Genomic DNA, 25502 nt, shown 5'->3' on the forward strand with positions numbered 1-25502 from the left:
TTTCCATAAAATTACTCCTATTCATAAAATTAAAGATAAATCAAAAATAATTCAAAAATAAATCATAAATAAATCATAAATCAAAAATAAATCATAAATCAAACATAAATCAAAAATAAATCATAAATCAAAAATAAATTATAAATCAAAAATAAATCATAAATCAAAAATAAATCATAAATCTCGTACACCATTTTTCGAGTGATTTGCCCCTCGACTTTGGGTAGTTGAAAAATAAGTTTCGGACAGTTAGGCAATATTTTAAGTAAACACAAGATTTTCCGTACCGTTAGAAACAAACCCTTTCTAATCCCATGCCGGTTATCCCGGGGTAAATAGCGGAAAGATTCCGGAACAGTGACAAGTGCTTAGTGCGGAAATGCGAATCTTATTTATATACAAAACGACGGTACCATCAACAGCCTCCTTCAAATAAAATTGTTCTGGAGTATATTTTTATCCATCAAAAACGTGTTCGAAGGAACGAAAAAATCTCCATCAAACTAAAATTATTTCTTCGTTTCTCTTCTCTTCCCTTTTTCGAAGAACTGTTTTAAAAAAGACGAACGTCATCAAATCTATTGCACCCCTGACTGTTTCATCTCATACAGACGTCCAAAGAAGAAAATATAGAGCGAACAGCGGGTTAGTAATTAAACTCAAACAACTTCTTTTTCAACGAAAAGTTCAATTATTTGAGTACACAACTGGGCTAATAAATAATATGTTTATGTTAGATTTAATTTGCAGGTTACGCTATAAATCATGTAACGGTTGTATATATTTATTCCAACCCCTCCCTAAAACCATAGCTCCCTAAAATCAGCAAACTATGTTCTAACTGGGCAGCAGCAGATAATTTCTTCTTCGTACACGTTTTTTTATGAGAACATCAAAAAAAATTTTAAGCTTTAAGCCGAATATTCTGAGCTTCTTTATTTTTAAGCCTAAAATTGTTCTTAAAATGTGTGCTTAACTTCACCATTTTCTGAGTATTTTTGCTCAATTTCCCAAGTTAAATGTTGTAGACTCCATAAAGCCTTAAAGTATTCTTAACTTGTTCCTAATATTTTGACCATTGAAGCCTTATGCTCTTATGTAGTTTATTCTTGTAAAAAACAGATATCCCGATTATCAGGCTCAAAATATTGTTTAAAGTTTCATTTGACTAAACAGTAAGGCGCCTAAGCAATAAAGGCTTAAAAGTTAGATTATACATGTTTTAACCTAAACATTATCATGAAAATTTGTCCATAAAACTAAAATAAAGATTTAGATTTTAGAGATAAGAAAGAATTTAAATGGAAGGTTGAACAATATAAAAAGCTTTTCAAGGAATGTACAAATTTTTCATAAGATTAAAGTCAATTATAAGAATAAAAGTTCCAGGCAAAAAAATCTAAGAATATTTTAAGAACGTTTTTAGGCTTTTGCAGACTCTTGATGTCCCATTTCTTGAGAAATTTCGAGAATAAGAACATTTTGAGATCACTTTTACGCTTGAAAATTCAAAACCCTAAAGCTTCAAAAAAATTTGGTGTTCTTATAAGAAACGTGTACTCTCGGGTACCTAATAGCCGCCCCCGCCCGCTAATTAATTTTTCGAAAATTTTCCACCCAGGACATTCTTATTCCAACCCCCCCACTTATAAATTTTTGGGAAAATGTTTTTGAAAGTTCCCTCTTTTGTCCTAATTCAGCTGTATTAGCCTCCTTTTCAAAAAATTTACACCCAAGACATTTTTATTCCAACCCCCCGCCCGCTTATTAAGTTTTGAGATCTTTTCCAATTGTACTTCTGAAAACCGAAAAATAAGGTAAATATAGGCTAAAATCAGGTAGAGCAAAGTAAGGGGCCTACTCTTTTACTGTTGAACATATTCTTAAAAATTAATAAATGAGGGGATAGGTCCTATTCAAGGTCCAGGGGGTTGGAAAATTTTCGAAAAATTAATAAGCGGAGGGGGCCTTTATTTGGAACCTAAGAGTACGTCTTTTCAAAAATTTAAGTAACTGACATTTTGCAAAAAGAATATCTACACGAAATTATCAAAAATTTGATTCTAAAAAAATGTGTTTCAATATTTTTATAATTTCCTGAAGTCTGTCTAGATATAATCTGCAGCGGAGAGAAAAATAGATAGATAGTGGTTTTGTGCTCGTTGAAAAGATAATCAGGAGTATAGGTATTAGAAAATAGAGAAAATTCAAAAGCATTGGGAAAATTCATATCAAAATAAAAACGACAATAAAACCAACTTCTCGTAGAATTGTGCCATTAACATCATTTTCAAATAAAATTTTTTCGATCTTTTAGAACGTCATCACTTAGAAACGATTTCAAAAGGCATTAATTTGTCAAAAAATACAGTCTAAAAATTTTTTCTGGTTGAATAAAAAAAGGCTTTCGCTATTTCTAATGATTCTATATATCAATCAGTAACTAACTGTGTGCTATATCTTTTCTATTTTTCTCGACTGAATAATTATTTTAAAAACCTTTTCACAATGATTAATCATCTTCCAAGATTAAAGAAAAGACGTGTAAATATTGCGTTCTTCTTCATTTTTTCCTTATTTATTTTTTTGAATTTCCAAGAACTTTTTCTATACTATGAAATTTTCTTCAAATAGGACAAACCTCCAATTTGATTCGAATTTTATCAAAAATTCTCAGCCTCTTTTTTCTCTGCAGTGAATGATAAACAGACTTTACATACAAAATTTATATGAATTTGTGCGCTGACAAAAAAAATCAAACATTTATCACGAAAATAAATATAATAAAACTAAACTGAAAATATGAAATAAATATATTCAAAGTATAAAAAAATTCTAGCAAGTGACCCTCACTTGTTTAATTACTCAATTCCACTACAATCTACGTTTCTAGAAGTTCTAACAACAGTGCATACTGATTTACATTTAAAAAAAATCTATTCCACGAAACGGTTAGGTTTGTTGCATAAAGCCCCTTTCACTACTCTTTGTGCTAGAAAACGAACATCGATATAGATAGATATCTGTGGAGTGCCGCCATCTTGAAAGCATTAGCGACAACTTGATTTTCTTAATCACCAAGTTATGTTAAATAATTAAAAACTGCAGCATCTAAACAATGCCACAAATAAATTTACTGATTATGCAACAGTCTGTTTAAATGCTTGATTTTTTTAATTATTCAACAATATTTCTTCATTTTTTCCATCTTTTATCTCATGGTAACAAATTCTTCACTCGAAGTTGGATGGATAGCAACAGTATTGTCAAAGTCTTTTTTAGTAGCCCCCATTTTCACGGCAACCGAAAATCCTTGCAGCATTTCGTCACATCCCATGCCCATACAGTGTAGGCCAACAACCTAAGAAAATTTTGAAATACAAAAATCACATTCTTATGCTTTGAATACGGATGCCACATTCGAATAACTAGGGCGCCGTAGTAGTCTACAATCTTGATTCCTGATCCTATACGGGTGATAAACGCCAAGGTTTGATTCCCACTTATCAATAAAAATTATTACCTCGTTTTTCAAATAGAGTAAAATATTACCTAAACCGGCTTTAATGTACTTAATTATGTTTTTCCAAAAATCCGTTATCAAAGCGTCGAAACCTGGTCCCGCTAATGCATCTTAAGAAAAGTTTATTTTAAATTTGATAAAGAAAAATAAACGTGGAAAGTAGAAATCTCATGACATATAACACAAATTTCGGATTCTAAGGATTGAACTTTGCGGGGCTCGGATTCAAAAAGCCAGACGTCTAGAACACTGTCTGCACCTCAAAATGTGTGTTTTTCAGAACCTTCTAATAACTTAGAACCTACCAACCCACAATCAGTGACAAAATACTTTGCACAAAAGGGAAATTCACCGGGGTGTTTTGAAACCACAATCGATTTGTAAGTGCTCTAAAGTAGGTTCGAAGGGTAGAGTTTTAACTCTGAGTTTCAACGCTAGACTTATGGCTTAGGAGCTTGGGATCTGAGGATCCAAAAGTTCAAAAACGGTCTAGTAGGGCTTGAAATATAGCCTAGAAACCAATAAATCCCTCCCACCAGATCGAAATAATCGATGAAATCAAGTTGAAGGCCTAAAAATTGACATTCTCGCTCGAACTTCAATTTTCGAAAAATGGTAAATTAGCCAAAAGTGCCAATATATTATGGCACTGATTGTATCTTGGGATGGAACAAATGTATATTTTATGGCGCAGACAGTGTAATAGACGTGAGGACTTAAAAACCCTTCACACCGTACCTTTTCAGTTGGCAATTGACAAACTAACTTCAAGACTGTTTGAGGTTTGTTTTCAGCAAAGGTATAAAACATGTTGGTAAATTTGCTTTGATAAATTTTGATATTCTCTTCTCCGTATTTCTCTCGTGCTTCTCCTAAAATGAAGAATTACGTAAATAGATAAGAAAAGGAGTCTTCAGCAAGGTTTAATTGTATGGAATGATTAATTCTCGATCCCAAATAATAAAAGGTTGCAAGCTAGTTTTTGACATTCGGTAAAAAATTATTTACAGGGGTCTTATTTAGGCCCGGCGAGCGGCGAATTTCGGAATTTCGCCCATCTCAGACACGAAAAAAATTACAATTCGTTGTTCGAAAAATTCGGTTCGTCGCCTCAAGTGCATAGCTTGCCTAGGAGTTAATTTTTCATTCGCCAGCCTACCAATTTCTAGTATTTCCACCTAAGCAAGAGCTAAAAAAACTGGGAACTAACCGGGCCACTCGATCGCGCAATTCATTCAATAAAAATGCTTTAAGTGGACTTCGGACTAGGTTGGTGATGGTAATACTATCATACACGCTAAGATATTTACTTACGTTCGGTCAAGCCAATAGTTCCGATGGTGGGATGACTGAAGACGACAGTAGGGATATTATCATAGTTCAACTTCGAATCCAGTTCGTTATTGAACAAACGGTGTGATAAGCGACGGCCTGCTGCTATGGCAACTGAAAGGGATAAAGAAATACAATATTGGACAATGCCCGAGCGAATTTAATAACGTTTTCCCCCTATTTTTCTGATCATTCCTATTTTCATTTGAAGATATTCAGCAAACTTTTTAGAGCTTAAAGTATACTTAATTTACAGTTAAACCTTCAGCCAGACATGCTAGTAGTCAAATGAAATTACCTGAAATACAATATTGGATAATGTCCGAGTGATTTTAATAACTTGTTTTTCCTATTTTTCGGAATCCTATTTTCATTTGAAGATATTCAGTAAATGTTAAAAGACATCTTTGAATAATTCAAAGTTAAATCTTCAACTAGACATGCTAATCAAATGAAGTTACCTGGTGTGAGTAGAGCCTTCCCACAGACATCACCAAGTGCGTAGAAGTTTGGTTTTGACGTATTTTGGAACTGAAACAAATTACAAATGTCAATAAATATATTTTTTCACTTTAAATTTTTCAATCAAATGTTGGAATCACGGTAAAGATGGAGCTCGAAAATTTTGCTGTTCGTGTATTGTACCTAGTAGTCATAATAGTGAGTGAGTTTTTTGGATTGCTCAGCAAATCATGCGAAAGGCAGCTAAATAAAATCTTTGAAAGTATACAAGAATCGGTAAAAAAAGAAAAGCTAATTACTTCATCAACTACGATTTCTTGCTTTTCATTCATTTTGATGCCCTAGAGATGGAAATAAAAACTAGTGTGTGAAAAATTATGATAAATAATAAGAAGCTGAATAGTATACAATACAGACTTGATTTGAACCTGCAACACAAAACTTCATAAAGACTTCAGATGCTAGTAGGGTATTTTTAACGTTAAAATTTAAACGAACAATCTATACTTACCAATCCTTCCAAACCAAGGTCAGTGGTGTTTGGAACTCTTCCTACAGCCCACAATAAACATTCAGCGTCATTAATTTGCAATGTCTCTTTGTTTGGACCGGCTAATGTTTCAATAGATAGCAAGCCAGTGTTGTCACATTTCGTAATTTTCATTGATTTACTCTAAAATACGAGAAGAAAGTTCAGAAATTGAGCTTTTTTTATTTGAAACAGTATCGTCACTTTTCAAGTTTATAAACGGATTAATACATTGTCAATATTCCAAGATTTTCATACGATATTTAGTTTGTTCATTAAATCAAGAGTATAAATACTATAAAAACGTTCTGAAAAATGTTTTTTATTATATAATAAAAAAAATAAAGCTGAGGATGAGAGAATTCCATTGGGCCAAAATGTTTTCGCCTGAAACCTAACAATATTAAATCCAGAATCGAACTTTCCAAAGTTTTAAATTTAGATGAGAAAAATCCAGATTGTAAAATAAAGTCTTCGCTTACATCAACAAATTTGTGCAATTTAACTCCAACATTATTTTCATGTTCGTTAGTGATCGACTCGCTGATCAGAGAATCAAAATTACGAAGAACCTTAAAAAAGAATATAATGCAATAGAATCGTTTGTTGAAATAGGATGGATGTCATCATCATTAGTAATCAAAATTCTCTCTCGAACATAACCATGGAAAGACTTTTTATAAGCTGTTAAGAAGAATCTAAAGAAGAATAAACAACGTCAGCAAAATCAAAATTCAAAGATAACATTTCTCTATATATATACCTTATCATTTCGTATGAAATGATGAACCTCTGATCCTAAGGTTTGTAAAATAGCTGCCAATTCCACAGCAATATAACCAGCACCTACAACCACAGTCTTTCTGCAAAGAGAAAACATTACAAATTTTATATCGAAAATTGATTAAAAAGACACAGTCAAACACAGTCGACACAGTAAATTTTGAAGTAAAATTCCAAAAATTAAAAGGAGCTTTGTAATTCCAATATGAATATCACTGAGTCGAAAAAAGATTCAATGAAAGTCTTAAAAATTTACCTTTGAGAAAATACTTACTTTGGAAGTTTTTCCAGTTCAAAGAATCCATCACTTGTTATTCCGTACTCTGCACCTAAAACCAAAATGAATTGCAACAATGATATATGATATGGTATTAGAGTATTAAAAATACTACTACCTTTTTGGAATACAAAACAGAAATAATAGTAAATACCATTGAAAGACAATGAAAAAAGAGAATTATATCATATATCTTAGTAGAATTTAAAATGCCTTGTCTGCAAGAGGTAAAAAATAGTTCTTAGGACTACAAAATGCTATTGCTTTTGGACTACGAAATGCAAAGCGACGTTTAATTTTGATTTTGTTGTAACCGGTTCTTTCAAACAATATTTCTATTGTGCATTGAAAATGCTTATTATTGATCTATTTAATTATGTTCAAATACAAATTTTCAAATTTTTAAGAGCTAAAGTTTGACTTGAAATAAAAAGAAAACGCATACAGAATATACAAACCTCTGTATATGTGATGTGGGGAGTTGGACAGAATAATTTTTACCTGGAACATTTGGGACAAGGGGTTTTCCACCTGTAGCAATCATAGTATGTTCGCCTTGCAACTGTAAGTCTCCAACATGACATACACCATCTGAATCAAACTTTGCATGTCCATCGATATGTTCAACTTCAGCCTGTAAAAAAAGGACATGTTTGAAAGTAACGTATTTGAAACCAGGTTTCAGAAAAATCTATGCCCAACCATTATTAAGTAATGCTTTAACGAAGCTGTTTTGTTTGATTTATATTTTTGTAATTTGAGAGTAGTGAAAACTAGAAAATCCTTTTTTGAAAAGGACATTCTAGAGAAGGAAATTTAATGAAAGTGTAAGTTACACCAAGGCTCTTAATGGATGATTGTGGTATCCAACAAGTAAATAAGGGTCTAGAAGCGCCATAACCCATTGACCATTTGGATAGCCCCTTCCAGCAAATATTTAAAAGAGGTTCTATCTCCAATCATTTTGACATTTTCCAGAATTGGCTATCTGGCGTAGATGGTTAGATACTAAAGTAAAAATTCAAACCATGATAGATTTGATATCTTACTTTATCGAGGTTGGTTGCAAACATTCCATTTAACCTTTTAACATAGGCATCTCTCTTTGTTTTCACATGGCTAAAAAGTAGATTAATCATTGCATTCAACAGAAGCTTTTTTGAAGACGTTTTGTCTGTTTCGCGAACTCAGATTAAATGAAAACACCTGCCTCATCTGTTGCAGTATTACGTATTACAATTAACCAATGAACTAACGCAACTCCAACGCAAATTCAAATGATAAAAAATGGAATACCTGAAATAAAAGGCAATGGAGCACTCTGTATCTTTCTTCGAATTAACAATACTGAAATTTAGGAGATATTTAGATTATATCTTTACTGTAGATATAAATTTTTTACAATGTTATACCTCCAATCAAAGCCATTATATGTGACATCAAAGCCATAATCTTTCATATCATGGAGCATTTCAGCATGAAGAGCAGTGTTGAACATCACCTGAAAATTAATGTTTATTTTTACATTGCATGAAATGAGTCAAAAAGAAGATCTTTCACCTTTTTGCTGTCCATTAATAAGAGGTTTCTTCCACAATCAGAAAAATCTTCCTGTTTTTGGTGACTGTCATTTCTATTTCTATCCATTTATTTGCATAAGCCTAAAAAAGCTAACATCGCAAATAAAGATGTCAGACTGTGTTTGATACTAGGTAAGAACTAATTTTCGTAATAAGAGGAAAATCAATTCTTTTGTACGCAGAGACTTGTATCGTCAACAGGCTTACTTTCATAAGCCTGGGGGTAACTTTCATAACTTCCAAACAGCTGAATGTTTTGGTCTGCAATTTTGTTAATTTAGCTAGAATTTAAATCAGTCAAATCATGACTTTTGAATTTACATTGAAGACCAGAAAATGTTGTGGTATGTAAATGATGAAAGTTACCTCTCACTCATGAAAGTAACCCTAATTACTAATAACAAAGTTAGCTTGAGAGCAAAAATGATATCATTGATTGGTGAAAATGAAAAAAGATTTATGAACTTTTTGAAATTATTTAACCTTTCCAGCACGCAAGGTTTTTTGCAGAAAATGCTAATTTCACGATATTGGTCTTAATTTTTTTTTAATTAAGCTTCAGGAAAAAAACCCATACATTTTTGGAAAGCCCATACATTTTTGGAAAACCCTTACCTTTTTCCTTCTTAAATATGTTTAACTGAGTACACAAATTAGATTTGAACAGAAATATGAAGCCAGACATAAGGTATATCAGGACCTATGCATGCAGGACGTAAGAGATACCTCTTTCGGGTCGGAAAGGTTAAACCTCATTTATCTAGGTGTAATTGCACTCTTTATTAAATTGTAACCAGTTTTACCTTTTTGGGTACGCAACCAACATTGACCTAAAAGAGAAGATAGGAAAATAAAAAATAAATGAAAAAAAAGAATTCCGACAAAGAAAACGTTGGGTCTTCTACAATCCTACCATCATTCAAAGAAATTAGTTTACTCTAATATCATTGTGGTTTAATGAACCTCGCCCACACCCTTTTTATGGATATACAACAGCACTCCCTGCTCAAAAAGGGGCTGCCAGGGCCGGGCGGCGGAATTTTGTAAAAGGTTTTAAGACTTTTGCCTAATAGTGGCGTGGCTTGGGTAAGGATAGCCTGGGAATCCAATCCAAGGTAACTCGCCTGCAGGGAGATTTTTCCCTGCAATGCAGATTCGGCCTGATTGGCCAGCTTTTGGCGTATTACTTAGCAGTACTTTTGCGCGCATTTAGATATTTTCGATGCGCATGTATAATTTATGGAAAAAGCTGACTCTGCAGAAAAAAAGTAGATAGATTCATTTCAAAACAAAATGGCTGTTTGCTGGAAGTTTTTTGTTTTTTCTAAGATTATGAGCTTGGATTCCCAGGCTAGGGTAAGGACTGCATCACTAAAGAGCTGCCAAAATAGACCTTTCTGCCTTTCCATCTGCCATATTGAATTGTATGCAAAAATTATGGTAGCTGAATTGCCGTGGTGAAATTCCTTTAGAAAGTATGCAAAACATATGCAAAAAGAAAGTATTAATATAAAACTTACATGCATAATTGGCATTATATATATTAAAGTGTAATCTTGGGCGATGGGAATTTGATATTCTGTTTACCGTCGCGTTGCAAAAAATATTTGATGTGGCAAAATCTCATTATTCATTATTCCTACCTGGTGCTTCCCATCTCCAACGAAGTTGAATTCCACCGTGAAATCGAGCTGCTTTCACTTTCGGAATCAAATTGACATGCGCGAAAATTCAAACGCGTTTGAGACGCGTCTAAAACGTGAATTTCTAAAGCGCCCTTGTAGCCACCCACTGCTTAAAAAAATGCCTGTCCCATTCGCGGACGTGATTGGAACCATGTCTTTTACTCGAGGCGCACATTTTGTTAGCGAAGATGTTATTTTTGATTCACGTTGAGTGTTTTAGATAGCTTGGCACAGGAAAAGAAGAAAATAATGAGTTTTTAAGAAATAATGAACTTATTTGAGCGGCGACTCAAGAGCTTGCGGGCGGTCGACGGTAAACAGAACATCAAATTCCCATTGCCTTGTAGAAGAAAGATTATATTTGCTTCTCTTGAAAACTAAAAATAATTATATTCGCTCGTCTCTTAGAACAAGCACTTCAAAAATCAATAACATAAGACATAAATTCAAACTGAAAAATCATCAGCGAAGGTAAAAAATAATCCTTATTCGGCTGACGGTAAATTATTCTCCTGGGAATAGAGCCGCCAAATGATCAAATCAAAACATTGATAATGTGTGACGTCATAATTACTGCTTTTCAGTTTGCGTGTTTTGAAAGTTTGATGTGTGTACTCCGTCTTCGTGGAATTTCTTTTTTAATGGCATGAAAACAGAATATGCTACCTTAAGGGAAGAAATTTTCGCGAGAAGAAATTTTTGCGGAATTTAATTTCGCGAATCAGAGTTTCAAAATGGCAAATTTCGCGGAATTTAATTTCGCGAATGAGCCGATTTCAAAATTTTCACGGAATTTAATTTCGCGATTGAGAAAAAGTTATCAACTTAGATTTACTTTTGAGCATCACGGAGTTGTTTATATTTGTTTATATTTGATAAAAAGTACACGTTATAATGCTTAAAAATCAATTGTGTCCATCTTTTTTGGTAATACCTGGTCAAAAACTACAAAATAAAAGAAGAAGAAAAAAAATCGAATTTCGCGGAATTTAATTTCGCGATTTAACAATTTTGGTGTGTTTCGCGGAATTTAATTTCGCGAAATTTGCCATTTTGAAACTCTGATTCGCGAAATTAAATTCCGCGAAAGTTTCTTCCGCGAAAATTTCTTCTCACGAAAATTTCTACCCTTAAGGTATCATGTCTTTAAGAGCAAATTTCTAAAAGCCTTTTGTTGTTCTGTGAATATTTCTTTTTGGATTGAGAAATTCCATCTTTTATTGTTCTAATGATTATAATATTTATCTATAAGATTCATTGTTGTCTTTTTAATCTTTGTGTAAACTTGCATATGTTTTGCATACTTTCCAACAGTATAGACCTAACTCTTCACACAAAAATTATGGGAAACGCATGTTTGGACTTTGTACCCTATGCTGCACTCAAGCACTTGAGCCAAAATCCCGCAAAGGCGGGACAAAAATCAGTTTTTTGAAGTTTGCAAAAAAACGCCACATAGAAGATCTTTCAAATTCAGTATGTGAATAGAGCAGTAAAAAATACAACTTTTCTATTTTTCCTTTTTTTTGCAAAAGTTCTAGGATTGAAAATAAAGGGATAATGATAATTGAATACTATCCATTGATGATCCGCGGCACTATCGTAAAGCTAGAATCGCTTCGCGTACTCTTCGCTTGAGAAAATGATTGACAGATTGAAGTTTTTCACCCGCGCGGGAGCTCTCGGAGCGTTCTCGGCTCAATCCTCGGACCGCGCTAAAAATGGTAGACTATGCTATGGTAGGCTATGATAGATCATTTCGATGAAAGTTGTTGGAATGTTTACAAGGCTCTTGACAGAAAATCGTTTGTTTTATTGTCAATGATGACAGTGCAGTTATTAATTTTGTTAGATCTGACAAATTGATGTTTGTAAGTGCACTTTATAGTTTTGATTCCCATTGAAGAATCATATTCTGGTTTTCATGTTATTAGATGCTGTTTTAGAGCTTTAGGGGTCAGTCACAAATCGATTTTAAGTTAGAAGAACGTCAATTGACGTATATGGGTGGGTGGGTTAAAGGTTGTTGACGTTCTTCAGAAACATCGATTTTTCATTCCATGCCAAATATTACTTCTCGCCATGTTTCTGTTTGATCGCTCGTTTGTTTTGAAAACCAAAACAAACGGCCCGATGTTTATGTCTTTTCTTTGTTTGACGGCCCGAACGGCCCTTAAATTTTTGCAGATGACCGTTCTTTCTGTCGCTTACATACTACGGAGATAATTAATTACGGGAATTTTGTGAACAAGTTTAGAAATTATCTCCGTTTCTTTTTTTTTTCAAATATAAACTATGCGAGCCGTAGTGAAAATCAAGATGGCTGACGAAACAGCAATGAAAAGGCAGTTTTTATCGATTTTCGGGGATATCAAGGTGTTTGACGTTTTTGGGTGTGGGTGGGTGGGTCAGCTTTTAAAACGTCAATTGACGTTCTTCTAACCTAGAATCGATTTGTGACTGACCCCTTAGGTCTACACTGTCCAACTAAATCCAACCACGGCTTTTTCGTTCCTCTATTTTTGCATACAATTCAAGATGGCGGATGGAAAAGCGCAAAGGTCTATCGAGCCTTATTCACAGTATTCAGGAAGAAAGACTAAAAAAACTTGAGTACTTACACATGTTCCTCCAAGTCTTTTCTCCTCGATGACTGCAACTTTGAGTTTTGATCCATCACTTTTGCAAAATTCTGTCGCCCTGCGTGCACTAGCTATTCCCCCACTTCCTCCACCAACAACAAGATAATCAAATTTCTTAACAGGAGCCATTAGTCTTTGCGATACTCGAAGCATGAATGATGGGCTGATCTGCTTTGAGATTAAATGTTTAGACACACCTCCTCCTGTGACTTTTTATAGCAAGATCACAAACCAAAATAATCTTTTCAACTTTCACTTTCTATTTCAATCCGTGGTCACATAACCTTTAACAAAACTTAATTGCGTCGCAGACTGAATATTTCAAGAAGGTGCGGCCAAGTCCTTTGTTTACAGATTGATTTGTTTTGCTGAATCGGCATAATTCCGATAATTGAAAGTCAGCATGACTCGGCAGCCAGAGAGTAGTCCTCGATCGCAAATAAGATGGCAATTTTTTTGGTCACGCGATGTTGTTGTACGCAATTAAAATCTGTCCCATCATGATGACGCTGTGGGATAGCATATTAAACTACACTACAAAAATCATCAATCTCGTATCTTTAAAACTAATCATGCAATGATTTTAAAAATATCAACATGCAGGATCTTATGATGGTGCTTCCCCGACAAAATCTCAACATGGTTACTTTTGTTCTCGCTGAGTGTGCATTGGATCATTGGATGAAATTGGGATCTGTCTTTCTTAATCTTACTTAAGCCAAATCAGGGAAACAATTCTGATTAAGAACCTATGTAGCTGTTTCTGAAATATTTCCCATTTGATGCGCGATATGCTTTTCGGAGGTTCCGTCCGATCCGTCCGCACATACCCCTCATCCGCCAACCCTAGTACCCCTTCCCCAGGTGGTTTATTCACTAAAGATAAGTTTTGTTTTTAAATAAGACTGAGATATCGTTTGCTTACACGTTTATTTTATAAAAACGTCCAGAGCCCTTTGGATGTTCTTAACTTTTTAGGTTTTAAATGTTCTTAATATGTGTTTATTTTCTCCTTAATGTGAGTGTTTTTGGTATTTTTGTCCATTTCCTAAGAAATCGGGTGTTTAAGAGTCTGTAAAGTCTTAAATGTTTTTGACTTGTTCTCAATATATCGGCGATCGAAGCCTTAAATGTTCTGTTCTTATATATATAGTTTGTTCTTGTATTAAAAAACGTGTACTCGTCAATTTTAATTTAAAAGCTTTTTCACATTGAATTGACCAATAGGGAAACACCGTCCTGATATGAAATATGTGTCTGATATGAAACGGGAACACTTCTATAAAAATAAAACCTTTGAAGTTTTAGTAAAAGGTTGAAATTAATATGAAATGGCAATATTTTTAAAGTGTTTCATTTTTGATTTTTCGTAAAACGAAAAAAAAAATTATTTAAAAAAAAACAGCACAAGGATAGTTTTCTAACTTGCTAGTTCTATTTGACCAGCAAATAAAATAACTAGATAAAAAATTTCCTAACAAATAAATCAATAAAGTAAATTCAATCAATAATTTAGCAAATAATAAGAATGAACTAAATTTCAAAAAGTTAAGTGACAAAAATTCTTTAAATCCTCAAAGGTTACGAGATTTATCCAAAATCTTACGTAATTTTAAAAATCTTTTTAATAACTGTCTGCTTTGTAAAGAGTTTCGAAATCTTAAAAAAGAACAGTTATAGATATTAAAATATTATTAAGCAGTAAAAAATAAGACTTCTACTATATTTACAGAATATACAAACAAAAATATTATAAATGGTAGAAAACCAATATCAAATTTTAAATGATAAAAAACCAAAGTTAGTATGAGTTTAAAGCGTGCTGTTTTTCAGTTTCATCTTGAGGTTCGAATGAACATGCCCTTCCAATAGGCTTTTGATTTCTTGATTGTTCGTCATGTCGAAAACAGTCTCACCACTATTGGTTACGGCGTATATGCGGGAGTCACATTTCAGTAATTGACGTACACATTCCGTTTTTTCCGTAATAACGGCGGCGTGAAGGGCGGTCCACCCATTCGGGTCCTCAATATCAACGTTAGCACCATGTTTCACCAAAACACGGATACATTCGTCAAATCCATGCATAGCAGCCCAATGAATAGAACTCAGACCTTTACGATCTAATTTGTTGATAATACCAACTTTATGTTCATTCAATAACTGATCAAGAAGTTCATGCTCATTTTCGTGGACATAGTTAAGAAATAAAGTATTTGTTGGGAATTGAACAGAAAGTCCACTGCTTGTTGATGATGATGAACTTGATGATCGAACACTTCCTGTTTCCGATTCATCCGAAACGGTTGACGACCACGAACATCGGGTTTCATCATTTCCCGATACAGTTTCCGATATTTGACTCGGTCGTCGCTTTAAAATTGAACTGGATTGTTGTGATGTATGTTGTCGATAAACTGCTGGTTGAGAATATCTTCGATTTGTCTTGAAAACTTCATTTTTCTGCTCCTCTTGTTGTTGTTGTGCAACCTCGTACTTTTGTTGCGCTACAGCTCGCGATAAATGAAAACGCGCTAATCCAATCTGACCTTTCTGCTGCATAACTTCAACCAATAAATAGGTAATCACAGAATAATTAGATAAGTCAACAGGCAGTTCCTGTTTTGTTGAATAAACCAACGGATCAGCTCCTTTACGCAATAAATATTGACATAGTTCAAGGTTACCTGTGTGAACAGCAGCGTGTAAACATGTCCATCCGCGGCGATCGATTGCATCAATATCAGCACCCGCGCGTAGAAGAATAGATATCATTGGTTTATTTCCTTCAATCGCACACAAATGGATTGGTAATACTCCTTCCTGATTGGTTAATTCAATATCGATAGCCTCTCTTTGATGTTTTAACAATTTTCTCACTGTCTGAGTATCATTCATGTTAAGAGCTGCACGGAAAAATGCCTGGACTTGATAAGTCAGCTGTGGAGTAATTCTTGTCTCTGTTATCTGCCCCATGTTAGTATGCGTCTTATGTAAGCAACTAACAGACCACTAAATGATTGGAGCTTTCATCGCTGGGAGCTCATATTTATACAGACATCTTATTGTTACTTTATCCTTTGTTTCTTTTGCGGTTTTTAAAATTTTCTTTCTTTTTGATAACAGAACATTATAAACCAAGGAGGGAAAGGCTTTTCTACTTGTCAAAAACCAAAATTGTTAATGAGATAACGCGCGGAGATTATATCTCAAGAATATAAGAACCAGTGACGTAGATGGGTTTTATGATGTCATTAGACTACAGATGGTCAAGCATGCTGACCTTGTGTGCAAAACGTTGCTCGCAGTGCAAAAAGATTCGATTGGTAATCTCGCCTCTGCGAAATTTATTTTTAGATATGCTATGCAATAAAACAGTTTTACTTTTTTATATACCGCTATAAGCCAAAGCGTGGGTGAAAAACTTATCAATGTTCTGAAATCAACACTGGTTGCACTTAAAGGATAGAAAAAATCCAATTTTTTGCTCCTAAAAGCATCGACATTTGGTCAAATTAGTTCCAATAAGGGTCGTAAAAATCACAAGATTTCCCAATTTTTCCTCCTTTTTTAATTTCGCTAAGGGAACGAGGATCGAAAGACGGGCAGCACCCCCACCATCCTGTAAGCCTAGCATCCCTGGGTGTTTTGGACGAGAACAATTTTATTACTTTTTCTATATAAAGAACGCGTCACTTTTATTACTTCGAATGACCAATTATTAAAGTATCTTATAAAAACTCCATCTCATCTGGGGTGTTTGTCTATCTGGGTCACAAACTAGAAAAATTATAAATTTAATACGGGGATGTCTTTGAAGCTCATTAGTAACTCTTGTCAACTTATAATGTCTACAAACGTAAACAAAATCAATCAAAAATTTCATTTAAGCCATTTTTTAAACGCCTCATGATGACTTTTGTAGGGTAAAAATATTTGAGAATTTCAAAACAATCTTTCGAAACTGTTCATTAAAATGACATAATTTTAGAGTTCATTAATTCATGATCAAGTTTAGCATAATTTTTGCTAATATTATGCTCATAAATGTAACCTTTTTTCGTAAACATTACGTAATTTTAGCATAATTTTGCAAACATTATACTCTTAAATGTAATTTTTTTTGTCAAAACCATGAAAAATTGAAGGGAGTCACCAATAAGACTACTCGTCATGCGTTTTTAAGGCGGATGATAATTTGTGAATCATCTATTATAGATGTAAAGGATTTTTCATAATTGTCACATTGTAACCTTATACACCCCCTTCTCATAGATCCATTGGGACCCCTTCCCACTGAAAAATTGGAAAAAATATCGTCCCCGGTGGAAAATTATCCGCCAATTTTTGTCCCAACTGAAAATAATCAAATAAATCAATTCTCACTGAAAAGTATTTCGCTATTTTCCCCATCTCTACTGAATTTTCTGACTTAAAAACAAAAGAACTGATAGCCCCAGCCATAAAAATATCAATCGAGTTTCAGTCCGTTATTTTTATCCCCACTAGCTGAAAAAATTCCTACCGGGTCTGTGAGAAGGGGGTAACCTTATTTTATGTTAATGTATTTATTTTTGCGACTCTCCAAACAATCGAAAGCCCTGACGAGGAAAATGAAAGCATCTGGAATATCCATTATCCAAGAACTTTACTCTATGTTTCTTTCAGTGTTATTTCCCAGGCCCGGGGGAACAACCGTACAATTAGGGAGGCAAAAGGCTCAAAATGAAATAAAATTCGCTAGGAATTCGAGACTTGTCTCACCGCTTCCGCTGGGCCTGTTTCCATTTGTATTTTTCTATGACTGGACCGTTATTTGTGATTCGAACTTTCCTGAAATATATTCTTTAGGTAATGTACCCAGTATTGTCGCCCACGTTATAAAGTTTAGATATTTCTATCTACCGTTACGTTTTGCAAACCATACAAATAATATTACAAAGAGTTTTGCGGTTTGCACATTTGACATGTGATCGCTCAAAATCTTGGTGGTCAACAGTGTTTAACCACATTTAATGTAAGGATTCCATCATGGTAGTTGGTAAGGGCATTTAAAGCTCGTTTAAGAAGCGCGCCTAAGGTATAGTGTTTTTTGTCAGAAAGCCGATCGTGAAATTCATTTTAATGCTCAAAAAAATTTAAAATTAAATTTTGAAAATCAAATTAGAAAGAACTTTATTTTACGGTCCTTAGCACATGGTTCGGGAATCGATAATCGTGGTCAAATAAAAGGGATGACATGTATAAGTGGTTTGTGTGGTTTCACTTAATGAAATGAGTGTGACGTCAAAAACAATGACGTCATCAGTGAAAGAGTGGCTCTTTCTTTTGAAGTTGTTCAACTAAAGCACGAGCCATTGAATTTACTTAAGTCAGTTTAAACTGCTCAGATGAGATGGAGTTTTTATAAAATACTCTAATAATTGGTCATTTGAAGTAATGAAAATGACGCATTCTTTTAGAAAAAGCAACAAAATTGTTTTTATTACTGCAATCTCGGTTAGGGGTTTATAGACTTCCAGGCTATATTCTGAGCCTTATTGGACCATTCTTGGACTTTCGGATCCTCAGATCCTAAGGTCCTATGTCTTAAGTCTAGCGTTAAAACTCAGAGTTAAAACTCTACCCTAATTTAGAGCGCTTCCATTCGTTTGTAAGATTTCGTGGGAATTTCCCTTTTTTCTCAAATAAAATGACTTTGATTGTGGTTAACGTGGGGGGCGTACGGCAATCTGGAATCCCGTCATCCCGTAAATTTTTCGAGGAAATCCCGTCATCCCGTGTTTTTTTTTCGAAAATACCGATCCCGTGAAAATTTTTCGTAAAACCAAGAAAGTTCCTTGGTCAAACTTGATAGTTTGGTAGTGTGAACTCCAAAGATTTATATCATGACCCTTTATTTGGCAAAAGACGTTTAGCTCACCCATCAACCGTATGATTATGATTTTGCTGAAAAACAACGAAAAAAGTGAAAATTAGTTCCCGGCAAAATTAGCTCTCGACTTTTCAAAATTGTTGGACTGTACCAAAAAATTTAGAGGTTTTCCCGGACCATAGACGAATATATATATACAGACAGTATCTTATAAGGCAATATCCTAAGACAACAATTTAGAGTTAATTTTGATTGATCGACGAAATCTCGAGGAGAGACCAACAAGGAAGAAAGATCCCTCGTCAAGAGCATCGTCCATGTTGATGGGTTCGTTCATCACTTCGTCCTCATCGGCTGAATCATCAAACTTATCAGGTTCTTCTGGTTCCTCTGGTTTTTCTGATCGCGTTGTTTTAATTGGTTTTTCTGATTCCACTGGTTTTTCTGGTTCCTCTGCTTCTACTGATGATGACTCCTTCTGTTGATCGTCTTGGTTACGCTCAATTGTTTGATCTTTTTCGACTCTTTGATAAGCTTTTGTTGACTCTATCACTTCACTCAGTTTTGTCGTGTAAATGTAGTGTGGTAATGTCCCCATTTTCGCCATGGTTGTTTCTTGACGTACCATTCTTTGTCGAACTGCTTTCGTATAATTGTTAGCCCAAGTTTGTAATTTTTCAACTTTCTGTTTATCCATTGGGATAGGAGATTTCTTTTTCGGAAGGAGCGCTGCCAACGTTTTGAAGTTGAAACTTCCTTCTGGAGGAGGATACCAACTCCACTTTCTACTGGTAAAATAATGAACCGACCAAGGGTTTGTTCGCTTGAGAGATTCTTTTATTGCACGCATGAATTCTCTTGCACATTGAAGCTGACTCATTAGAACATGTTTCACGTGTGTGGTGGAATGAAAATGCTCCAAAGACAGGGTCATCATGCTCAGAAAGATGGCGTTGTTGAATTTAAACGACGAAAGATTCTCAATCAGTCTCGTAATGGACCATTCCGTCTGCTGCAATGACACGAACGACTTTGTAGACACGAACCCTTGAGCACCAGTTAATACAGCTGGAACATTGTTTCCGCTGGTCCGAATATCAAGCTCGAATCCAGAAATGATATTAAGTGACTGTGAAATCATTTTTAATCCATTCGGAAGAGCTTTGAGTTCGTCATCACTTAGAATATGTGGTGTTTTCAGCATGAAACTATTATACTTCTTAGAAAAAAAAAATACTTTAAAAATATTCGACTAAACGATACGTGCATGGAATGGTAAATCATAGTAACAGAAGGATCGCTCCCCCTTCAATGGGTCAATCTGTTACGCCGATCCCCTTTGCTTATAATGTACGGATGTACCTGTCCCAAGAAAAATGCCTTTTTTCAAGAACTTTCGCCAAAACAAATTTTGTACATATAATGATGCAAGTTATTCCCTAATTTGGGTGATGTTTTAAATACTTACCAAATTACAAGTTCTGTCTCCAATCGTTACAAATTTCCCTTTAAAAACCCTTTACCCCGCCTCTTTATGAAAATCTACCTTACCTTATTATTTGTACCTTCCCATTTGGCACACAACGTTGTTTCTACGTTTGTCTAACGTTACATATGGACGTTATGAACGTCAAATGGACGTTGAAACACCCGGGTGGCACTCGATTTTGAAAACGACCGTACGTTCGGCCAAAAATCAGGTCTCTAAAATCGGACCCTTACAGGGCCGGAAAAATTTGACTGAAAATCGACCCTTACAGTGCAATTTTTTGAAATTTCTCAAATTTTACCTCAAAATTTGGTATTTGCTCAAATTTTACACCCTTACAGTGCACTTTTTCCCACTTGCTCACAAATCAACCCTTACAGTGCACTTTCCAAAGTCCAAAAAACCTACCCTTAAGGGCCGCACGTCCGGTAGGTCACTTACCTGGAGTGCCCCCCCGGGTTGAAACAACGTTATGTGCCAGCTGGGTTACATTTTTGGGAAAGCTTTACCCCTCCCCCTTTCTAATAGGTTCACACTGAAGATTTAAAAGAGGAGGTTTAAGATTGCACAAACAAACACGTCATACCTTTCTTCTCATGAATAGAGAATGCTCTCAACAATTTGCCAATTGCCTCCAAAAACGTTGCTGCGTGGACCATTGTTGATGCTATCTTTATACAAGACTTTGTAGTCCACAATATAAAGAACATTGTCAAACAAGTATTCGAATATTTAAAGCCCTGTTTACACTTTAACTCTCTGGTTGTGGTGAGAATTGCGTACCGGCTGTAACGTCCTTCTACGATTTTCACCGAAATACCGTAGAGTTTTACTCAAAATACCGTATCCCAAGATTGAAATCTGACAAATACCGTCACCGTGGGTCATCTGAAATCCCGTCATCCCGTAGTTTTTTTTCACAAATACCGTTATCCCGTGTTTAAAAAAGCCTTATCCCGGATACCGTGAAACTGTACGCCCCCCCCGTTAACGACCAACTAAATCAAATAAGAGCTTGTAAAAACTCCATCTCGTCCCAAACTGTTCTTGTGATAGACGTGGCAAGAGACGTGGCAGTCATTTTTAGTAAGTTCAGCCATAAATGAATGAACCGTTATGAGTGGTTGAGAAAAACTTTGAGCCTTGAGCTCAAATGTGTAGATGTAAAATTGATGAATATTCATTCTGACTTGAAATAATTTATTCATACACTCCCTCCTAAAAATATAGCATGAATGTGATCCCTTTTTACAAAGTTATACTTAATCACGGAAAAAGTTAACTATTAGGTTAAAGTCTAGACAGAAAACCGCATTGAAAATTTTGATTGATTTGACCTCACACAATTGTTTAAAGAAACGTGGAGCTGGAAAGTAATCCAAAACTTATGAACAAAGATTAATTACCACAGATTTTAGAAATTTCTAAGATAATTTTAGCCAATATAAATTAAAATAAATTTAATAAAATGAATAATAGTTTATCTATTACTTAAAATGTATGAAAGGGATGACTAATTAGTACTAGTAATCGTATGGTTTGGAGTGCAATTAACGATTAATCACGAGTAACAAAGGAGAAAATAGTAATTTGCACGAGTCCGAAGGACGAGTGCAAATTACGGTATTTTCTCCTTTGTTACGAGTGATTAATCGTTAATTGCACGACAAAACATACGATTCCGAGGTAATCGTCAGTAAATAGTTTTGAAAAAGAATCTTTTTCTAACTTTTATATTTTTGTAAACATTCGAAAACCTCCTTTTTTTCTTTTGTTTAAAAAGAAAACATTGCAGTGTAATTTTTCTTTGTTTTCAATTAAAAGAAGCTATTGTAACGTAAAATTTCTTTGTTCTTTTTTATATTGAAGAAAAAAAATGTCTTTGTTTTTTATTATATAGTAAAAAAGTCTCTGACACAGGACTTGGGAGAGAAAAGAATAAGGGGACAAAAGTGTCCCCCCGCCGAAGAGTGCAAAAAGTGGTAATAGTGCAATTAACGATTAATCGCACTCCTCTAAACCAATCAGATTCGAGTAATTTTGCACGGCTGACGATTAGTTAATAAATTAGTAAATGGAAATATAAAGCTAACGCATCCAAACAGTCTTGTGTGCACTTAAATTGCGGTATGACGCAACCGTTGAACTAATAAGATTTAAATGCATTGAGCTTGAAGCCCGAAGTGCTAGAGTAGAGTCTCTAACCTATCCCAGGCAAGAAAAAGTTATTTCCCATCCAGAACGCGCCTCGAGCGCACCGCACTCATGACGACGAATTGTATCTAGCGGTTTCTTTGTTTTTGAGAAACTATTTTTTGAAATCTTTAGCAATAGATTTTACTTTCAATCCGGCGTTTGTGTAAAAACCAGTAGCTTTATTTCCCATCCAAAGGTTTCTACTTTAGTCCCTTCGGGGCTTTAAGCTCCATGTTTAAATATAAAGTTAGCTCAGTAAACCAGACATAAATCAGAAGCATCCGAGGCTAAATTCCAGTTCAAAGTCCTTGTTGTTGCAAAGTCTTTATTAGTTACAACAACAACTTTCAACCATCTTGCCAATGATGTACTGGAAAAGGTTATTAATGGGCAGTTATTGAAATAATGTACATAGGAACACCCCCTTCTCGCAGACCCACTGGGAACCCTTCCAACTGGAAAAATTGTCCAAAATATCGTTCCCAAGTGGAAAATTATCCTCCAAATTTTGTCCCCTTTGATTATAATCAAATAAACCAATCCTCACTGCAAAATATTATGATCTTTTTCCCCATTGAATTTTCTGACTTGAAAACAAAAGAATTGAAATCCCCAGCTATAAAAAAAATGGGAATATCAATCCCCATCGATTATCAGCCCGTTATTTTCATCCCCACTGGATGGAAAAATCCTAGCGGGTCTGTGAGCAGGGGGGTTATAGGAGAATAGCATCCATTTCTCGGTGCTCTATGTCACTCTAATCTGTTGGATCTAACGGATTAGTGCTCCTTATGTACTAAGGTTTTGTAGACCTCGTTGTAGACATCGACAGCGTTGTCTCAGTGACCTTGAAAGAATTCTTTAGCAATTGGAATAAGGATTAAGAAGCTGAATGTCGGCTGGAGCTTGTCTTTAAACACCCTTGTCTCACAGCCCCGGTGGAACTCTTTTCCTCAGTGGGGATAAAAGTTCCTATGGAAATCCCAATGGGGATAGAAATTCTATTGTTCAAAGGCTAAAAAATCCAGTTGGGATGGTTTTGGAGTGCAATTTTTAAACATTTAATTTCGAGTAGGGATGAAATCTAAGTTAATTTCCCGGTGGGGCTGTAAAGGAGGAATCTTAAATATTTTCCTCGGACATAAAATTTTTGGGTATTCTTTTATCAAGACGAATTATTGAATAACCACTGGGTCTATTAAATCCAATGCAATTAAGATCCCAAAGGAGTTGCTGAGTTGTAGGCTAAAAGTTCGATGGGAGCTTGCTCAACTTTTACCGTTTGCTGTTTGCGTTTACCGATCCTGTCGTCTACACAAGGTCTAAAAAGGTAATAAGTAATAAGAGGCGGGATAGAAAGCATCATGTTAACACTTTTGTTGTTATTATCGGTTTTGTAAAATGGTCATTTCTAAAATTTGCATGCATAGAAGTCTTTGATGCACATTTACAATTTGTGCTCCTCGTAGAGTTTGCAAGAGGCAGAGACAACCAGTCACAAAGAATTACAAAAAAACGAGACATTGGTATAACTTGATAAGTTTGAACAGCGGTTACAAAAAATTACTGAAACTTTATGACGGAGAGTTGTTCTAGTATATATTATTCCTTTTAAGGAAATATCACTCTCCATAAACAATTCAGGGTGCGCCTTCGATAACCGCTGTTAAGATTATCAAGTTCTATACTTTGATAAAAAGAGCTCACTATCATAATTTTGTGGGATTGAGAAAACCACCAAAGTTCTCACATACAAAATGAAAGAAAAAATTAAAAAACCAAAGATAATGATTATGATGATGATATTTAAACTTTGAACTTTTACTACTTTATAACGTAGTACACAGGGAGCTATATATGGTGCAACACTATCCTTACTAGGTACTAGACTTAGCATAGGGAAGGTATCTTATCCCAGTTAGATTACAGTTTGGTGCAATGTCAAACTTACAAGCATCACTTCTAATATTGGAAGTATCTGGTCAATTTCATTATTCCGCAGTACCATAAACATCAGTGGAACCTCTGTAACGCGTACGGATGCAAATTTGTTGAGGAAATTTCGAGTTTTGAAGTAAGGTTTATAAGGCATTGTTAACTGAAGGGACCATAAAACTTGTTCGAGTTAAGGAGTCACTCGAGCTATGGAGGTTCGAGTTAATCCATTGTACTCAATACTGTTTCCTCAGATAAAAAGACATCAATATAGATGAGTGCAAAACGTTATCTACCTCGTACCAATTTTGAAAACTTTTGATGTCACAATTAGTACCTGGCTTTATTTTGAGTCGACTCTATGTCCAGCAGAACAAATTAAGTTCAGGTAACTCGGTTTTAAAATCTGTTCAAACCCCTGTCTCGGTGGCACGGTGTGAATACTTTATCAATTTGGATTGAAAAAAAAAGAGCTAATTACTCTCGGGTACCTGATAAATGGGGGTTTTGGAAAAAGCGGGGTGGGTGGAAAAATTCTCAAAAATTAATAAGCGGGGGGGGGGCTGGAATAGAAATGTCCTTTGTGGAAAATTTTCAAAAAGGAGGCTAATACAGCAGAATTAGGGCAAAAGAGCGAACTTTCAAAAACATTTTCCCAAAATTTAATAAGCAGGGGGGGTTGGAATAAAAATGTCCTGCGTGGATAATTTCCAACAAGTTAATTAGCGGGGGACGCTTGGGTACCCGAGAGATCAATACTGTATCAATTGCTTTGAACAAGTGGGAATTTCATTTGCATGCAGCTGAAAATAAGTCAAGTTGAGATTTTAGAAATCTTATCACTTTGAGGTATGTATAGTTTGCCTGGGTATTCTTTCACCAGAATAATAGTTTTGCTGATTTTTCTATGATGGGTAGCACGTCCCACGGGTCTCTTATACGAGAAAGAATGAAAACATAAAGCGTGAAACCAAAGAAAAAAAACAGTTATAACTAGTTGGCAGATTTAAAATGATTAAAATTACGAGCACCTAACAGGCCGCTAAAACCTCCAGGAGAAATAGGGGAATAAAAAAAGCAACCCATGTAACGGTCGGACAATGACCGCTTTGTTTAAAGCAAAAGACGTGTTAAGCATAAATTTTCTTTTTTGGTCAATGACTCGAATCAAGTCAACCACTTTCATTTCCAAAT

At 34.9% G+C, this 25502-nt stretch overlaps 2 protein-coding genes across 2 annotated transcripts; both read right to left on the bottom strand.

Annotated features, from left to right (window-relative positions):
* Positions 1-3022: 3022 nt before the first annotated feature.
* Positions 3023-13055, bottom strand: LOC136806822 (glutathione reductase, mitochondrial-like). The gene is made up of 14 exons (XM_067063403.1): positions 12793-13055; positions 9290-9316; positions 8319-8407; positions 7956-8025; positions 7408-7540; positions 6904-6958; positions 6610-6709; positions 6329-6418; positions 5829-5990; positions 5617-5658; positions 5317-5386; positions 4838-4969; positions 4262-4395; positions 3023-3361 (listed from the first exon to the last, which is right to left on the bottom strand). The coding sequence occupies exons 1-14, from the start codon at positions 12964-12966 to the stop codon at positions 3212-3214; spliced, it is 1428 nt and encodes a 475-aa protein (XP_066919504.1). The 5' UTR covers positions 12967-13055; the 3' UTR covers positions 3023-3211.
* Positions 13056-14201: 1146 nt separating this feature from the next.
* LOC136806825 (protein phosphatase 1 regulatory subunit 12B-like) lies at positions 14202-15849 on the bottom strand. Its single transcript, XM_067063406.1, has one exon. It carries the CDS (start codon positions 15787-15789, stop codon positions 14626-14628), a length of 1164 nt encoding a protein of 387 aa, XP_066919507.1. The 5' UTR covers positions 15790-15849; the 3' UTR covers positions 14202-14625.
* Positions 15850-25502: the final 9653 nt, after the last annotated feature.

This window comes from Clytia hemisphaerica, unplaced genomic scaffold (assembly GCF_902728285.1).
Source record: "Clytia hemisphaerica strain Z4C2 unplaced genomic scaffold, Clytia hemisphaerica genome assembly, whole genome shotgun sequence".
Taxonomy (NCBI): Eukaryota; Metazoa; Cnidaria; class Hydrozoa; order Leptothecata; family Clytiidae; genus Clytia; species Clytia hemisphaerica.

Bases quoted from the DNA above. Each gene is read 5' to 3' on its own strand.
- LOC136806822 (XM_067063403.1), bottom strand. From the start codon at position 12,966: ATGCTTCGAGTATCGCAAAGACTAATGGCTCCTGTTAAGAAATTTGAT. The intron at 8,026-8,318 runs GTATAACATTGT...TCTACTTTTTAG, and splicing joins TATAATGGCTTTGATTGGAG to CCATGTGAAAACAAAGAGAG. The intron at 6,419-6,609 runs GTATATATATAG...TTCTTTTTTAAG, and splicing joins ATTTCATACGAAATGATAAG to GTTCTTCGTAATTTTGATTC.
- LOC136806825 (XM_067063406.1), bottom strand. From the start codon at position 15,789: ATGGGGCAGATAACAGAGACAAGAATTACTCCACAGCTGACTTATCAA.